Here is a 12611-nt window from a genome sequence, read left to right on the forward strand (position 1 = left end):
CTACCTATTTAGACACTGGCCAAAAATGCTTAGGAAAAAAAGTTTACGTATAAGTTCGACTTTAGCGCATTGAACGTTCCCGTCAAAAGAAAAGCACTGAATAACGGAGCGCATAGAATGTGGTTAAAAATAATGTTCCTGGCGGTGAGCGCCATGAGCGCCGTGAGCGCGGAGGACTCGCTGTCGCAGCTGTACGGCGTGAGCGGCGGCAACAGGATGCAGCTGTGCCTGCGGGCCGTGCCGGGGCGCCGCGCCAGGCTGTGTGCCGCCGCGCTGCTGCACGAGGAGTGGCTCGTGCTGCGCGCCTCGTGCCTGCGCCAGCACCCGCAGCACGCCATGCTGGCCGTGCGGCCCCACGCCGGCAGGACCTGCGACCAGGTCACGCACGGTGAGACCCGCTGTCTAGCAGTCACGAGCGACACCGAACTTGAACGAATAAAATAGTAATCGACTATAATAAGTTACTCGAGCCGTTTATATCCCTAGTTTACTAAAATATTGATAACACTGCTAGGCTACGACTACGGAGCGCGCGCGGTGACCGGCCACTTCTACCACCCGTACCTGGACATAGCGCTGGTGATCGTGCAGCGACCCTACCTCAATCTGGACGTGTACCCCAACTCTACCATCTACACCTTACGCAAAGTATTCAAGAAACATGGGTAACTGATTATTAGCATTTCCTTCACATAGTATGTAGTATATCATAGTTCATCCTGTATACTAATATTATAAAATTATGGAATTTGTTTGTTTGCTTGAACATGCTAATCTCAGGAACTACTGCTGCAAATTGAAAAAGATTTTATTGTTGGATAGCCTACCTGCTGAGGGGGAGGCTATATAACATATAAAATTATGACCCATTCTGTCTTACGTGACTCATGACTCAAGCGAAGTTGCGTGGGTCAGTTAATTATTAGACGTTACGTGCTACGTAGTCATACAGTCATAATATTATGTAGCTAGTTATGTTTCTTAAAACTTAACTGTGATATTACTTTACACAGTTTTAATGTTAAACAGTGTATTGCGATGGATGAAGGGTTACATCCGATCATACGAAGTGCATCGTGATGTTCACCTGCACTTGAAGATGGTGGCTCGAGGGATGGTGTCGACCCGGGCTCCCCTCGTCACGTTCCTGCTGACCATGGTGCTACCGTCAGTACTGTTCATGCTGGTCTTCATATATGTTATATATTACTCTGGACCTCAAACTCATGAGATACCATATAAGAATTTACAATGTACTGGTAAAGCTACGCAAGTGTAATGTTAGTAACTAGTGAATAAAATATAAGAATGTTTCGTATGGTAATGTTTTATTTACAATATGTATTGACTATGGCTATTATTTACTAATTAACAATCTCGGACACACAATTATTTTCAGGAGGGCGATGGAACTCTATACCATTATCACTGAAATATATGCGAGTCCTCAACTAAATGATCTACTTGTTCTCCCCTTCCTTGTCGAGTTTTCTCCTCCAGACTTTAACTTTGCCTCTGAGTTCACGCAACCTCTTCATCTCGTCCTTGAAGTCCTGATGCTCGTCGCGGAACAGCCCGTACTCGCGTAGCTTCAGCATGAGAGCGTGCGTCTCGACGTGACGCGGGTAGTAGTGGATTATCTCCTCGTTTGAGTGTAAAGGCTTCGCTGAAAACATCGCTACTACCTTCTGTGACTTTGCGTTAGTTGGAATAGCCACTTCACCGAAGATTCTGTTCGATAGCCTCTGCATTCGCCGCGCATAGTTCGTCGACGCTTTTACTAGTTGGGAGTAAGTAGAATATTTCGTTGCCATTATTTATCTGCAATACAATGTTAGGTTATTAATAACACCGAAATAAATAGAAACTGAATTTTCTTGCTCGCAATTGTTCACATTTCAATTACTTTTTTAGGCTCCTCTCGTTTGTTATTTTGGAGGTATTCCTTTAATTTGTCTCTATTACACAATTTTTAGCATACTAAACATAACCTGCAAAAATTATTGTTGTGACAGCTGACATTGATAGAATTTGACAGTTAACATTTTTATTATTTTTTATTCCCATTGTTATTATATTATTATTATATTATAACATTGTTATTTTTATTCCCTCGTTGGAGCAGACAAGGTAAACAATTCCTACTATGCTACTTCCTATACAGGCTTATATAGAAAATATATTATTTATTTCGTTTAATTACTGTCTTTTTATATATTTAATATTAAAGGTGCTGAAGTTAGGATGTTTGTTATTTAATTACACCAATATTTAATAAACAAAAAGTTTAAAATCTATCTTTATTTTCCCTAGAAGATTTTAGCCGAAAATTTACAGATGACAACACAAAATCAACTGTCAGTTACACTGTCATATTCTGAATTCTTAGGGTGATTTGTGCCGAAATCCGAATCGCGAAATAATTTATATTTCAAGACCAAAAATCAATTATCTGTATCTATTCTAAGAACAGAAACATCAGTTACACCTCCCGGTATTTTAAGAAGTAACAGTGTACTCGTAAGAAGGCTTTTCCATCATCGATCGTCCATCGTCAGCAATATAATAATATAATCGCGTTTATCACAAACGCGGTAGTGTTTTGAATACAGTTTTATAAACAAAACCCACTACACAGCCTGAATGTCGCACTTCGCGTCCGACCTACCGGATGTCATCATAAAACCGGTGAGTGAAACATGAATCCTGTAACATAATAACTATTGTATTAGATGTATGTATTTTCAAAATATATAATATTAAAGCTGTCCTTAACCTTCGCTATATAGGTCACTGCAGTTAGTCCCACTTGTGTCAGTCTCAAAAAATCTCTATAATATATAGCACTGGTTTACTTACATAATTACATCTTTTCAGATAATAGTTCATTGTGTTGATTATAATTGTGTTATTATTTGTATTTTATTGTCATCAATCATCAATGAAGCTTGTTGTGACTGCACAATGCAAGTTCTAAATGTATTTGAAACTGAATTTAATTATTTTTTTTGCCATAACTGATGTAATAACAGTTTTATGTGGCTGTAACAGTTATATGCAATAAATTTGATTTATGGCATTTGATAGTGTTTAATGTTACCTTGATAGGTAAAGTTCAGTGTGATACAAGTGTTTTTGCCCATGCAAATAGGCCTTATTAACAAATGCATCTAAAGAAGGTACAAAAATTAAATATTAACGTAAATTGTGTTCTGTGAAATAATGATCATAATAAAAAAATCTGCAAAACTAGATTTATTCACATTAAAAAATATTCTAATGATAACTGTTCTAAAGTATGTTTAAATTATAAAGTTACCTTTCCTAACCATCTATCACCAGCAAACTTTGGTCTAATATTAACTAACTTTACAGTGACTGTAAAACTATTCATTAATGATTGCAGGGTAGGATGATCACAATACCCCGGTTAAAACTGATAATAGTGGCGCTAGCCCTGCTGCTGTACGTGTACATACTGCTGTACATCAAGACATACTACCTGAAGACCAAGAGACTGGACCGCATCATGGAGATGGTGAGCACTCTTTACATTATTCTTATATTATGCTTGTGGCTTTAGTCACACCTTAGTAGTGAACCTTGGCTGCATGCCATTATATCATCCATATTATTTCACTAGACTATAATTCATAATACTGTGTATTTCCAAAAAAAAGTTGCTGTCAGTATCAGACAGGCCTTCATCAGATGCATAAGCTCACAGAATTATGTTCTAAATTCTGAATTTTTTAAACTAGCCATGAACCTGTTTACGAGAATCTTGCTAAGTTGTTGGACTATACAGATTCTCTTGTAGTATAATGTTTACCTGATTAGTCACCTGTTGTAAGATTCTATAAATTTACTAGTTGATGTGTAAACAAACTGTACCTGTGGTCTTATATACAACTGTTGATCATGAGGTCTCCGGTTCCATTCCCTGGACTCACTTGTGATTAATCTTCAATAATTTCATCATCACTACTTTTGGATATGAATCTACATATCATACATTTTAACAGGAAAGTACTTATTATCTATTGGATAGGTTATTCAGACTTTTAAGACTAGACCGTTGTTTCCAGGCATTGTTGACAGAGAAGAGACTGATGAACGTACACAACATGGATCACAAGCTAGCGATGCGCATGGCACACATAGACAAGATGTACGAGGGCTACTAGTCATACTGTCCCATGTATGTACACCATACATAAAAAGCAACATGAATTTTGTTATAGTGTTAATATAGACCAGTGTTTGACAACTAAAGGAATATGATTAAAGGAAAAAATATTAGAAAGATCATCTCATGGGTAGCATAACTTGGCTAAAAGAGAGCTTGGTCCCTACAGTGGAGTAAATACCTTGAATGATAACATTTTTTAAGAAGATCATTATATCAACCATCATTGAGGGCTAAAGGATTAACTGGAGATCATCATCAACTTACATTCTTTACTATATTAACACTGTAACCTTCTAAAACCTCTAATATTTTTTACTAATAATTATCAACGAATTGGCAATTGTTATTGTTTTAAGGGCATGTTTCTTTATGGGGTTCCTGCCCCACAGCCCAGAGTGTGCATTCGATGATAGACTGATATTAGCTACGAATTGAAGCTTATTGGCAAGTAGCTACTGTAGGGTATGAGCTGGAGACCCAACTTACATCCTCAGAATAATTGAGTGACTGTTCATACTTTGTATAAGCTATATCTGACTGTGTTAAAATTTAAAATTAACATTATGAAGAGCAGATAAACATTTTTTTGTCATAATGTTATGGATTGTAAGTACTTTTCTTGCTTTTGCTGTGTACTTAATACTTCTTGGCATGCTTTGTTGTAGGTACTTGGTTTTCATAATAAAATTGTATTTAAGTAATGTAACATTCTCTCGGCTCTGCCTATCTCTATGGGAAGAAGACGTGACTTTATGTGTGTATGTTATATTCTGAGCGGGTCCCAGCCATACTGTCTACATTATATCGTATAAAATGGCACTGAGTGCGTATTTTTGTAGTGATTATTATTTTAACTATCTATTATTTAGCGAGAAACATTAAGGCTTTCTCGTTAGATTTATTTGCATTGGCAACAAAATAATAATGTTACCAGCTGAATTAATAATATAGACAATATAACGTCTGAACGCACAAATTATTGATAAAAATTATTTAAATTTTTATCAGTTTCATGTATTAGTAATGTCATAATTCATAATGGATGTATTTAACATGTAGAAATAATAAGTAGATGTAACATGGAACTGTCCTTCAAACTTCATAGATCTGTGTAACCAATAGTATTTAACAAGTATTGTTTTGTATAAATGATCTGAAAATAAAAATAATGTATCGCATCTCGATTGAGTATGAGTACGAAAGTATTAACTTGCAGTATTAATTAAATGAAACCTGTGAATAATGTATGTGTTGAAATGTATTTAGTTGTTAAGATTTTGTTGTTACTTGAACAGTTACCTACTTACTTATAATAAGATTTATTTTTTATTGAGTGGTCTGATTTTATACTATGTTTGTACTCTGTTATAATGTGTGTTAGTCAAATTATTTAGATTGATGGGTGCTGTGTTGCTTACAACTTGTCAAACTCTCGAATGAACAGTGTAGTCATCGTCAGAAATATCTATACACTGTCGGCATTAATTGGCCATGTCGGGCGGCCAAACCGAATATGTATAGATGAACCCGTTCGGCACAAGCTGAACGAGTGAATCGAGTCGGTTTTGTGCTTCGATAAATATTGCCGAACCGAATATGTCTGTAGCAAGCCTACTAGTGTATACATATTTTTAGTCGCCGACCATACACTCACAACTTAGTTCACGATATTCTAAATAATTTGATATACATTCAATGTCATTTTTATTTTTATACTTATTGTTGTGTTACATAATTTATAGTAAATAAGTGTTAGTTCCTGTCCACAGTATTTAGCAGGAAGGTCAAGCTGTAATTATAATAAGTAATTGTTCTACAGCTTTCCTTCTGTAAATTTTGTCCTGTGATTTAAAATCCTATGATTTAGCATAATCTGTACTTAGCTACTATGTACGTTAACTGCTCAATATGCTGTGTTCAGTTAGTAGGTATTATTTATATTGTAGTAAGTGATAATAACTCGATCATAATATACGTGTTGGTATTAAATCTATGATCCGCTAAACCCACTTTTATAGTAGTAGTATAAAGCTGAAGAATTGGTTTGTTTGGGCGCGCTAAACTCGAAAACTACTCTATCGAATGGTTCTTTTTTTGGATTGAATGGTCCAATTGAGGAAAACTGGCTATATAACATCAGTCTTTGACTTATAAGAGTGGAGCAGCTTTAAAAATGTTGCAATAACGGGAAAACACGTGGTCCACACCACTAAATTGGCCAATTACAGAATTTTGAATTAGTTATTTTTCTTTATTTCGGTCATCAACATTACAATTTATTTTATATTTGACGATGATTGATTGTATTGATGATACGTAACAATAGTAATTAATAGGCTAAACTTTATAAGTTTGCAGATGCTATGTAAAAAAAAAACCAACATAATAACTTAATAGTGTTCAATAAATAAATAAAACAATGTCTTTTGTTTTAATTTTTCTTTTTTCATAGAATTTGTGATGTAAATAATACTTTGATTTCAACAATAATATCAAAACAGAGAGCTTTTTTAAAGTCTTTTTTAATAGACAACAGTGCCTAGAATTCTTCACCAGAAAAACTTAATAAGTATATTTATATGTAGGTAAACATTTATTTATGCCCTATAAGTGGCAAGAGTATTTTGTTCATATAAATTTATTACAATAATAAACTAAATAATAGGTTTGATCATACCCCCGACGTTATCGGTAACTAGAGATTTTATTTTACAAAATGACATTTGTTCCTCCTAAATTATGAGATATATTTATAAGTACCGCAATAAAGTGATCTTATGTTATTATAAATAATATTAGTTATTTAATGACTAAATATATCTGAGCACCGAAATAACCTTAATTAGAGTTTTCTCAAATTCCAACTCGATATGTAATGAAACAATAAAATTCCTAAACAACAACATTCATATTAAATATCTTACATACTTATTTTATCACTAACAATTTAGTGTACATTTTTCGTAGAGAATGTTGGCAACATTTGAATAGTATTGCCATTCATAAATATTAATTTCTGAGTATTGATTATAAATACGATTTTTTTCAAACGCTGTCATTCGCTCTAATTTCATCATTCACCTTGGATTTATTTTCAGCTGCACAAGATGTCATAATAATATAAATAATTCATATCTTTTTTTTACTTAACCTATTGCATCCTAAGACGGTGCGTTTTTAAATACTAAGGACCAGTTCCAAAACAAGAATAATTAGAGAAATTATCCAGTAAATAAAGTGACAGTATGTTTAGAAACAAATATTCACTAACCCTCTGATTAGCTACCTGGTAGATATCTAGAAATGATGAAACTGTACTTTAATGTATGACATTAACTGTGAAAATAATATCTGAGACTTTTCCAGAACTGATGTCACCGGGTCTAAACCCCGTTTTTCAGCGCAAGCGGATCGAAACTGCATCCTTTGGGATTCCATTTCGAGTTTAAAGAAGTTTTTAATGGGTCTATTCCGTACGTGGTGGAATCCGGGCTTAAGTAGGTATTTATAGTAGGTGTGTGGTGCACTATCGCGAGTAGTAGTGCAGCAGTCCGTTGTCGAGGCTGCGGCACACGCTGTCGTCGTGCGGCCCGCGCTCCAGCACGGCGGCCGGCGAGCACAGCCACGGGTCCGCCGTGTCGCGCTGCCAGCGGAGCAGCCGCTCGCGGAGATTGCTCTCTACTTGCTCTAGCGACGGTTTACCTGCAATTATTACATTATAATGTAGCTTAGGCTCAGCAGTTAAGGATTCAATTCTTATGGTACAAACAAAAATCTATTGGTCTTTTTCTAATTTTTACAGGTAAGAATATTCTCAATACCTGGTAATAGGCTCACCCCCTATTGCATGAGACTAACATTGTTAACAGCGAAATGTAAGTGCAAAGTAGTAGGTATCTGACAACACCTTTAGGTAACTGATGAGCAGTGAGTAGTTAAATAGTCGTACCGTGAAGATTGTTGGACTCGGCGGGGTCAGCGCGTATGTCGTAGAACTCCCACTCTGGTCGGTAGTAGTACTGCTTGAGCGTCTTGTACCACGGGAGGCTCTGCTTGCTGCGCGTACGGTTCAAGATGTCCTGCAATATATTACGGTCGTGTAGCAAGAAGTATGTATTACCTATGGCGTCCGAAACAAGACAGGTAGGTAATATGTACAAAAAAACATTCCTATGTTTCGTATTTTTAGTAAGTTTTGTAGTTGTTAGCTTGTCTACATTGTAGTATTGTGTGACTGACCTGGAAAGTGGGCGACACATAGAGGTCCTGGTCGATGGGGAAGGGCATGCCGAAGTTGAGGTTGTGTATGAGCTTGTAGCGACGCGTGCGGACCGCGCGCATGGGGTAGTACATCGTGATCTCGTGGTGCGTCTGAGACAGGAACACTGCCTCCTCCTCGGAAAATGGCGGCTCTGGAAATGTGTTAATAACATTACAAGTTAATATTAAAAACAGCCAAACACGTGATGCACGCAGAAATACATTACCAATAACATTAACATGTATCATCGCAGATAACACAAAGTGCTTTTAAAAGAATTCCCACAAACCTTTTTTCAAAATGGGCAGCAAACTCTTCGGTCTGTCCGTCTGCACGATGTCATTGCTCTCGTGCTCCCACGCCATGCCGTACCAGTCCAGCACAGTGGGCATGATGTCCAGGAGGCTGGCCATGGCGCCCGACGCCTCGTTCCTCCGCGCGCCCTCCTCTGGGGACGAGATGATGAGCGGCTCCCTCACGCCAGGGTCGTAGAAGTTCGTGCGACCAGACGGGAACGGAATGCCGTTGTCTGACGTGTATATGATAAGAGTGTCGTCCAAGTGACCTGCCGCTTTTAACTCTTCAATGACTAGGCCGACACCTGCAGAAATTATGATCAAATTGTAAAGAAAAATAGTTTCTCATAATATTCTCTATTTCCGTTCATTAATAGGTATGTACCTTGGTCGAGACGTGACATAGTTGTATATTGTGCGGCAATATCTCTCCTTGCTGCTTCTGTGTCCTGCGAACACGTTGTAGCAAATAATTTTAATTTACGTCTTCTCAATTATTTTCTTGTCACGTATTAATTCTTTTCATCTTGTCTGACTATAATCTTATTTATTATTACAGTCCATCACTACATAGGACGGTCACGTTCTGGTCATGTCGTAAAACTGTGTGTTCTCTCACCTGCACGAAGTATGGCAGCTGCACCTCATCCCACTGGTAGTACCAGGGCTTCCAGTCCGGGATCAGGCCCATGCCCTCCTCGCCGGAGCCGAACCGCTCACAGAACGGCCCGTACTTAGGCTCGCTGTGACCGCACCGGTGTGGGTCGTGGAAGCCCACATAAAGGAAGAACGGCCTAGAAATATTATGATCGATTGGCTATAAGAGTTTGAAAATATCGATGTGACAAAAAAAAAGGTTGGCAACTCAAAAGTCAGGTATTTTTGGACAATAACTGCCCCTAATTTTTCTCTGCATTATGTTATTGGTCCCACGAGGGAGGTAGGTAAGAAGGTACCTAGTTATCCGTGATTCTGGTTGTAGGTAAGTACGCACACTTAAAGCTGTTGATAAGTATCGGTCAATGTTTCATTGAACATGCTTGTAACTATCATAAAGATAAATCATTTTAGTACTTAATACTTAATGAATCATAAAAGAACAGTCTACGGGGAATTTCGTATTTACCTTCCTACTCAACAATAATAGTGGGTACAGTTTGTTTGTAAAGAGGTAGGTAGGTATAAAAAAAAATGATTGTCTTTCAAATCCTGAGAGCAGTGGCATGGCATAAGTGTGGCACACTTGCAGTGGTTGTCACGCTTCACGGCACCACTCGCGCTCGCTTATCACCACTGACGTAGGATGCTTCCCAAGCGGAACAAACATATTTGAAATTCACAGATAACTGTTTCGAGTTTCGGTTAACAGTACACAATATCTAACTTAAATAATCTTTTCCCGACCCCTTCTATTTTATAGTACGAATAAACCTACAATATTAGCAAATTTAGAGAGCACCATTATAAAAATATATACTCACTTGTTATCAGAATTAGCTTTAGCGAGGAACTCCCTGGCGAGTAGCTTGATGTGCGTGATGTTGCGTCCGACCTGGTCGATGTGGTTGTTCTCCTCCGTCTGCTCGAAGTCGAACTTGTACACACTCGACGGACCCACATGCTTCTTGCCGATTATACCTGAGCACATAAAAAGACCGATAACAGTGATAACTTAAATATGGAATAATATGGATGCGCAAAATATTGCTTTTTTAGAACTTTTACACCCCGGCACTGGCTAAGCCGGTAAAGTCCAATTTTTTTTTGTAAAATGTGCTAGGCTTCTACTCATTCTTTATTTGGTACGATCAGAGCTATAGTTACTAACGTACCTGTCATTATCCCGTTCTGCCGCAGCAGGTTGGGCAGGCTGGTGATGTTATCGAACGAGTTGAAGTGATGCACGCCCTGGTGCAGCCCGTACATGCCATTCTGGTGGCTCGGGGTGCCAGTCAGCAGTGCCGCGCGACTAGCACAGAAGAAATATATTAGACCAGTTTTAATTAAAAGATTGTGATAGGTATCATCTGTAAAACTATAGATTTACATCAGGTCAGTTAAACATATATAAGATTATTTCAAAAAAGCTAGTTTGTCGTTTTATACCTCGGCGAACAACTGCTGACTGAAGTAAAGGCATTATTGAAGAGTAAACTGCGCTGCGCTAGCGCATCTATGTTCGGAGTCTGACATATTTTATTTATGTATGCACCTAATTCGAAACCACCATCATCCGCTGGAAAAGTAAGGCAGAAATAAATTTTATTATAGTACCTAGTTAAACTGTTAAAATGTTATACTATGAAAATAATGAAACGGAACGTATAAAATTATATTTATATTATTATATAAAATGAAAATAATGCAGTGAATAAAAATAATAGGTACTAGGTAGGTACTTCAAAATACAATTAGGTCAACCAGAAACACGCCACCAATATTGTTTAAATTAGCACAGCTGATAGTTACCGGAGTTAATTTAATGTTTATTTTCTGTAAGCTTGACATCAAGACTAGAGGACATAGCTGTCAAAATTAAACCATTGCTAGGCAAAATTGAATGAAATCATATGTTTTATTGGCGGTACTTACCAAGTAGTACAAGAACATTTCGCGTTTTATCAGATAAAACATTTTCTGAGATAAATAAACTCAACAATAACACGTAAACAACACCCGGCGAGCTCGCCATGTTGACTCGTCGATAACAAAGCGGAGCGGATATTTGACGTGTCGCAGTGAAGTGTTGGCAGTTTGGCACTGTTCACTGTGGTCCGTGCGGCTGCTGCCGGTGTCCTACTTATTGACTGGCGTTGCGCGTTGCCTCCAAAATTCAAATTATCGTCTGATTATCTCGAAATAACTTAATCACTGAAAATGACGAGCCGGAAATCTATTTTGTATCTTTTCGATGTGGACGGAACATTAACAAAACCGCGCCAGGTTATCACAGACGATTTCAAGAAGTTCTTATTGGAAAAGGTGCTTCCAAAAGTGAGTGTGGGACTCGTTAGCGGTTCCGACTACTGTAAAATATCAGAACAGATGGGCGGAGAAGATGTCGCCTGCAAGTTTGATTACGTATTCTGTGAAAACGGAGTGATGCAATACAGAGCCGGCAAGGAAATCAGCTCGGAAAGTATAACCACTCGTCTAGGAGAAAACTTAACACAACGAATCATTAACTTCGCCCTTAATTATATGTCCAAGCTTGAACTACCAGCCAAAAGAGGCACCTTTGTTGAATTTAGATCGAGTATGATCAACCTGTGCCCTGTCGGCCGCTCCTGCAGCCAACAGGTCAGAGATGAATTTGTCAAGTTTGACACAGAACACAAAATTCGACAGAAATTCACAGAAGCATTACAAAAAGAATTTGCAGGCCATGATGTAATATTTGCCCTCGGGGGTCAGATAAGTGTTGATGTTTTCCCTGTCGGATGGGACAAAACGTTCTGTCTCAAACATGTAGAAGCCCAGAAATTTGATGAAATACATTTCTTTGGAGATAAGACCACACCAGGTGGAAATGATTATGAGATCTTCAATGACTCCCGGACTATCGGTCATGCAGTCACATCACCTGACGACACCAAGCAGCTTCTCAAGAAGTGCCTTAATATTGAATAATAAGCATTTATGTGATCTATGTATTGTAATATATTGTAAATGATTTATACCAAACAAATGAACAAGTATTTTGTATTAAGCCAATCCTACCATAAGTTACCCATATAATATAAGTTGATTAATGTTAACCTTGGCAGATAACAAAGCTAGAATTGTTATTGCAAAATAACTGTCATATTTATCACAAACAGATACTACTTGTACATTATCAGTATGATTACATAAATGATCT

The 12611-nt window shown here is 37.6% G+C and overlaps 4 protein-coding genes across 4 annotated transcripts; 2 read left to right on the forward strand and 2 right to left on the reverse strand.

Annotated features, from left to right (window-relative positions):
* Positions 1-12: 12 nt before the first annotated feature.
* On the forward strand, positions 13-1279 carry LOC142974545 (uncharacterized). The gene is made up of 3 exons (XM_076116947.1): positions 13-388; positions 515-665; positions 1030-1279. Exons 1-3 carry the CDS (start codon positions 118-120, stop codon positions 1277-1279), a joined length of 672 nt encoding a protein of 223 aa, XP_075973062.1. The 5' UTR covers positions 13-117.
* A 30-nt stretch (positions 1280-1309) lies between these two features.
* On the reverse strand, positions 1310-2049 carry mRpS33 (mitochondrial ribosomal protein S33). The gene is made up of 2 exons (XM_076116948.1): positions 1907-2049; positions 1310-1821 (listed from the first exon to the last, which is right to left on the reverse strand). Exon 2 carries the CDS (start codon positions 1812-1814, stop codon positions 1461-1463), a length of 354 nt encoding a protein of 117 aa, XP_075973063.1. The 5' UTR covers positions 1815-1821; positions 1907-2049; the 3' UTR covers positions 1310-1460.
* A 4567-nt stretch (positions 2050-6616) lies between these two features.
* Positions 6617-11474, reverse strand: Sgsh (N-sulfoglucosamine sulfohydrolase). Its single transcript, XM_076116944.1, has 10 exons — positions 11342-11474; positions 10856-10985; positions 10582-10718; positions 10231-10387; positions 9369-9543; positions 9135-9198; positions 8743-9054; positions 8432-8604; positions 8142-8271; positions 6617-7894 (listed from the first exon to the last, which is right to left on the reverse strand). The coding sequence occupies exons 1-10, from the start codon at positions 11439-11441 to the stop codon at positions 7719-7721; spliced, it is 1554 nt and encodes a 517-aa protein (XP_075973059.1). The 5' UTR covers positions 11442-11474; the 3' UTR covers positions 6617-7718.
* An 8-nt stretch (positions 11475-11482) lies between these two features.
* On the forward strand, positions 11483-12444 carry Pmm2 (phosphomannomutase). The gene has a single exon (XM_076116946.1). The coding sequence runs from the start codon at positions 11627-11629 to the stop codon at positions 12377-12379; it is 753 nt and encodes a 250-aa protein (XP_075973061.1). The 5' UTR covers positions 11483-11626; the 3' UTR covers positions 12380-12444.
* Positions 12445-12611: the final 167 nt, after the last annotated feature.

Source organism: Anticarsia gemmatalis, chromosome 8 (assembly GCF_050436995.1).
Source record: "Anticarsia gemmatalis isolate Benzon Research Colony breed Stoneville strain chromosome 8, ilAntGemm2 primary, whole genome shotgun sequence".
Taxonomy (NCBI): Eukaryota; Metazoa; Arthropoda; class Insecta; order Lepidoptera; family Erebidae; genus Anticarsia; species Anticarsia gemmatalis.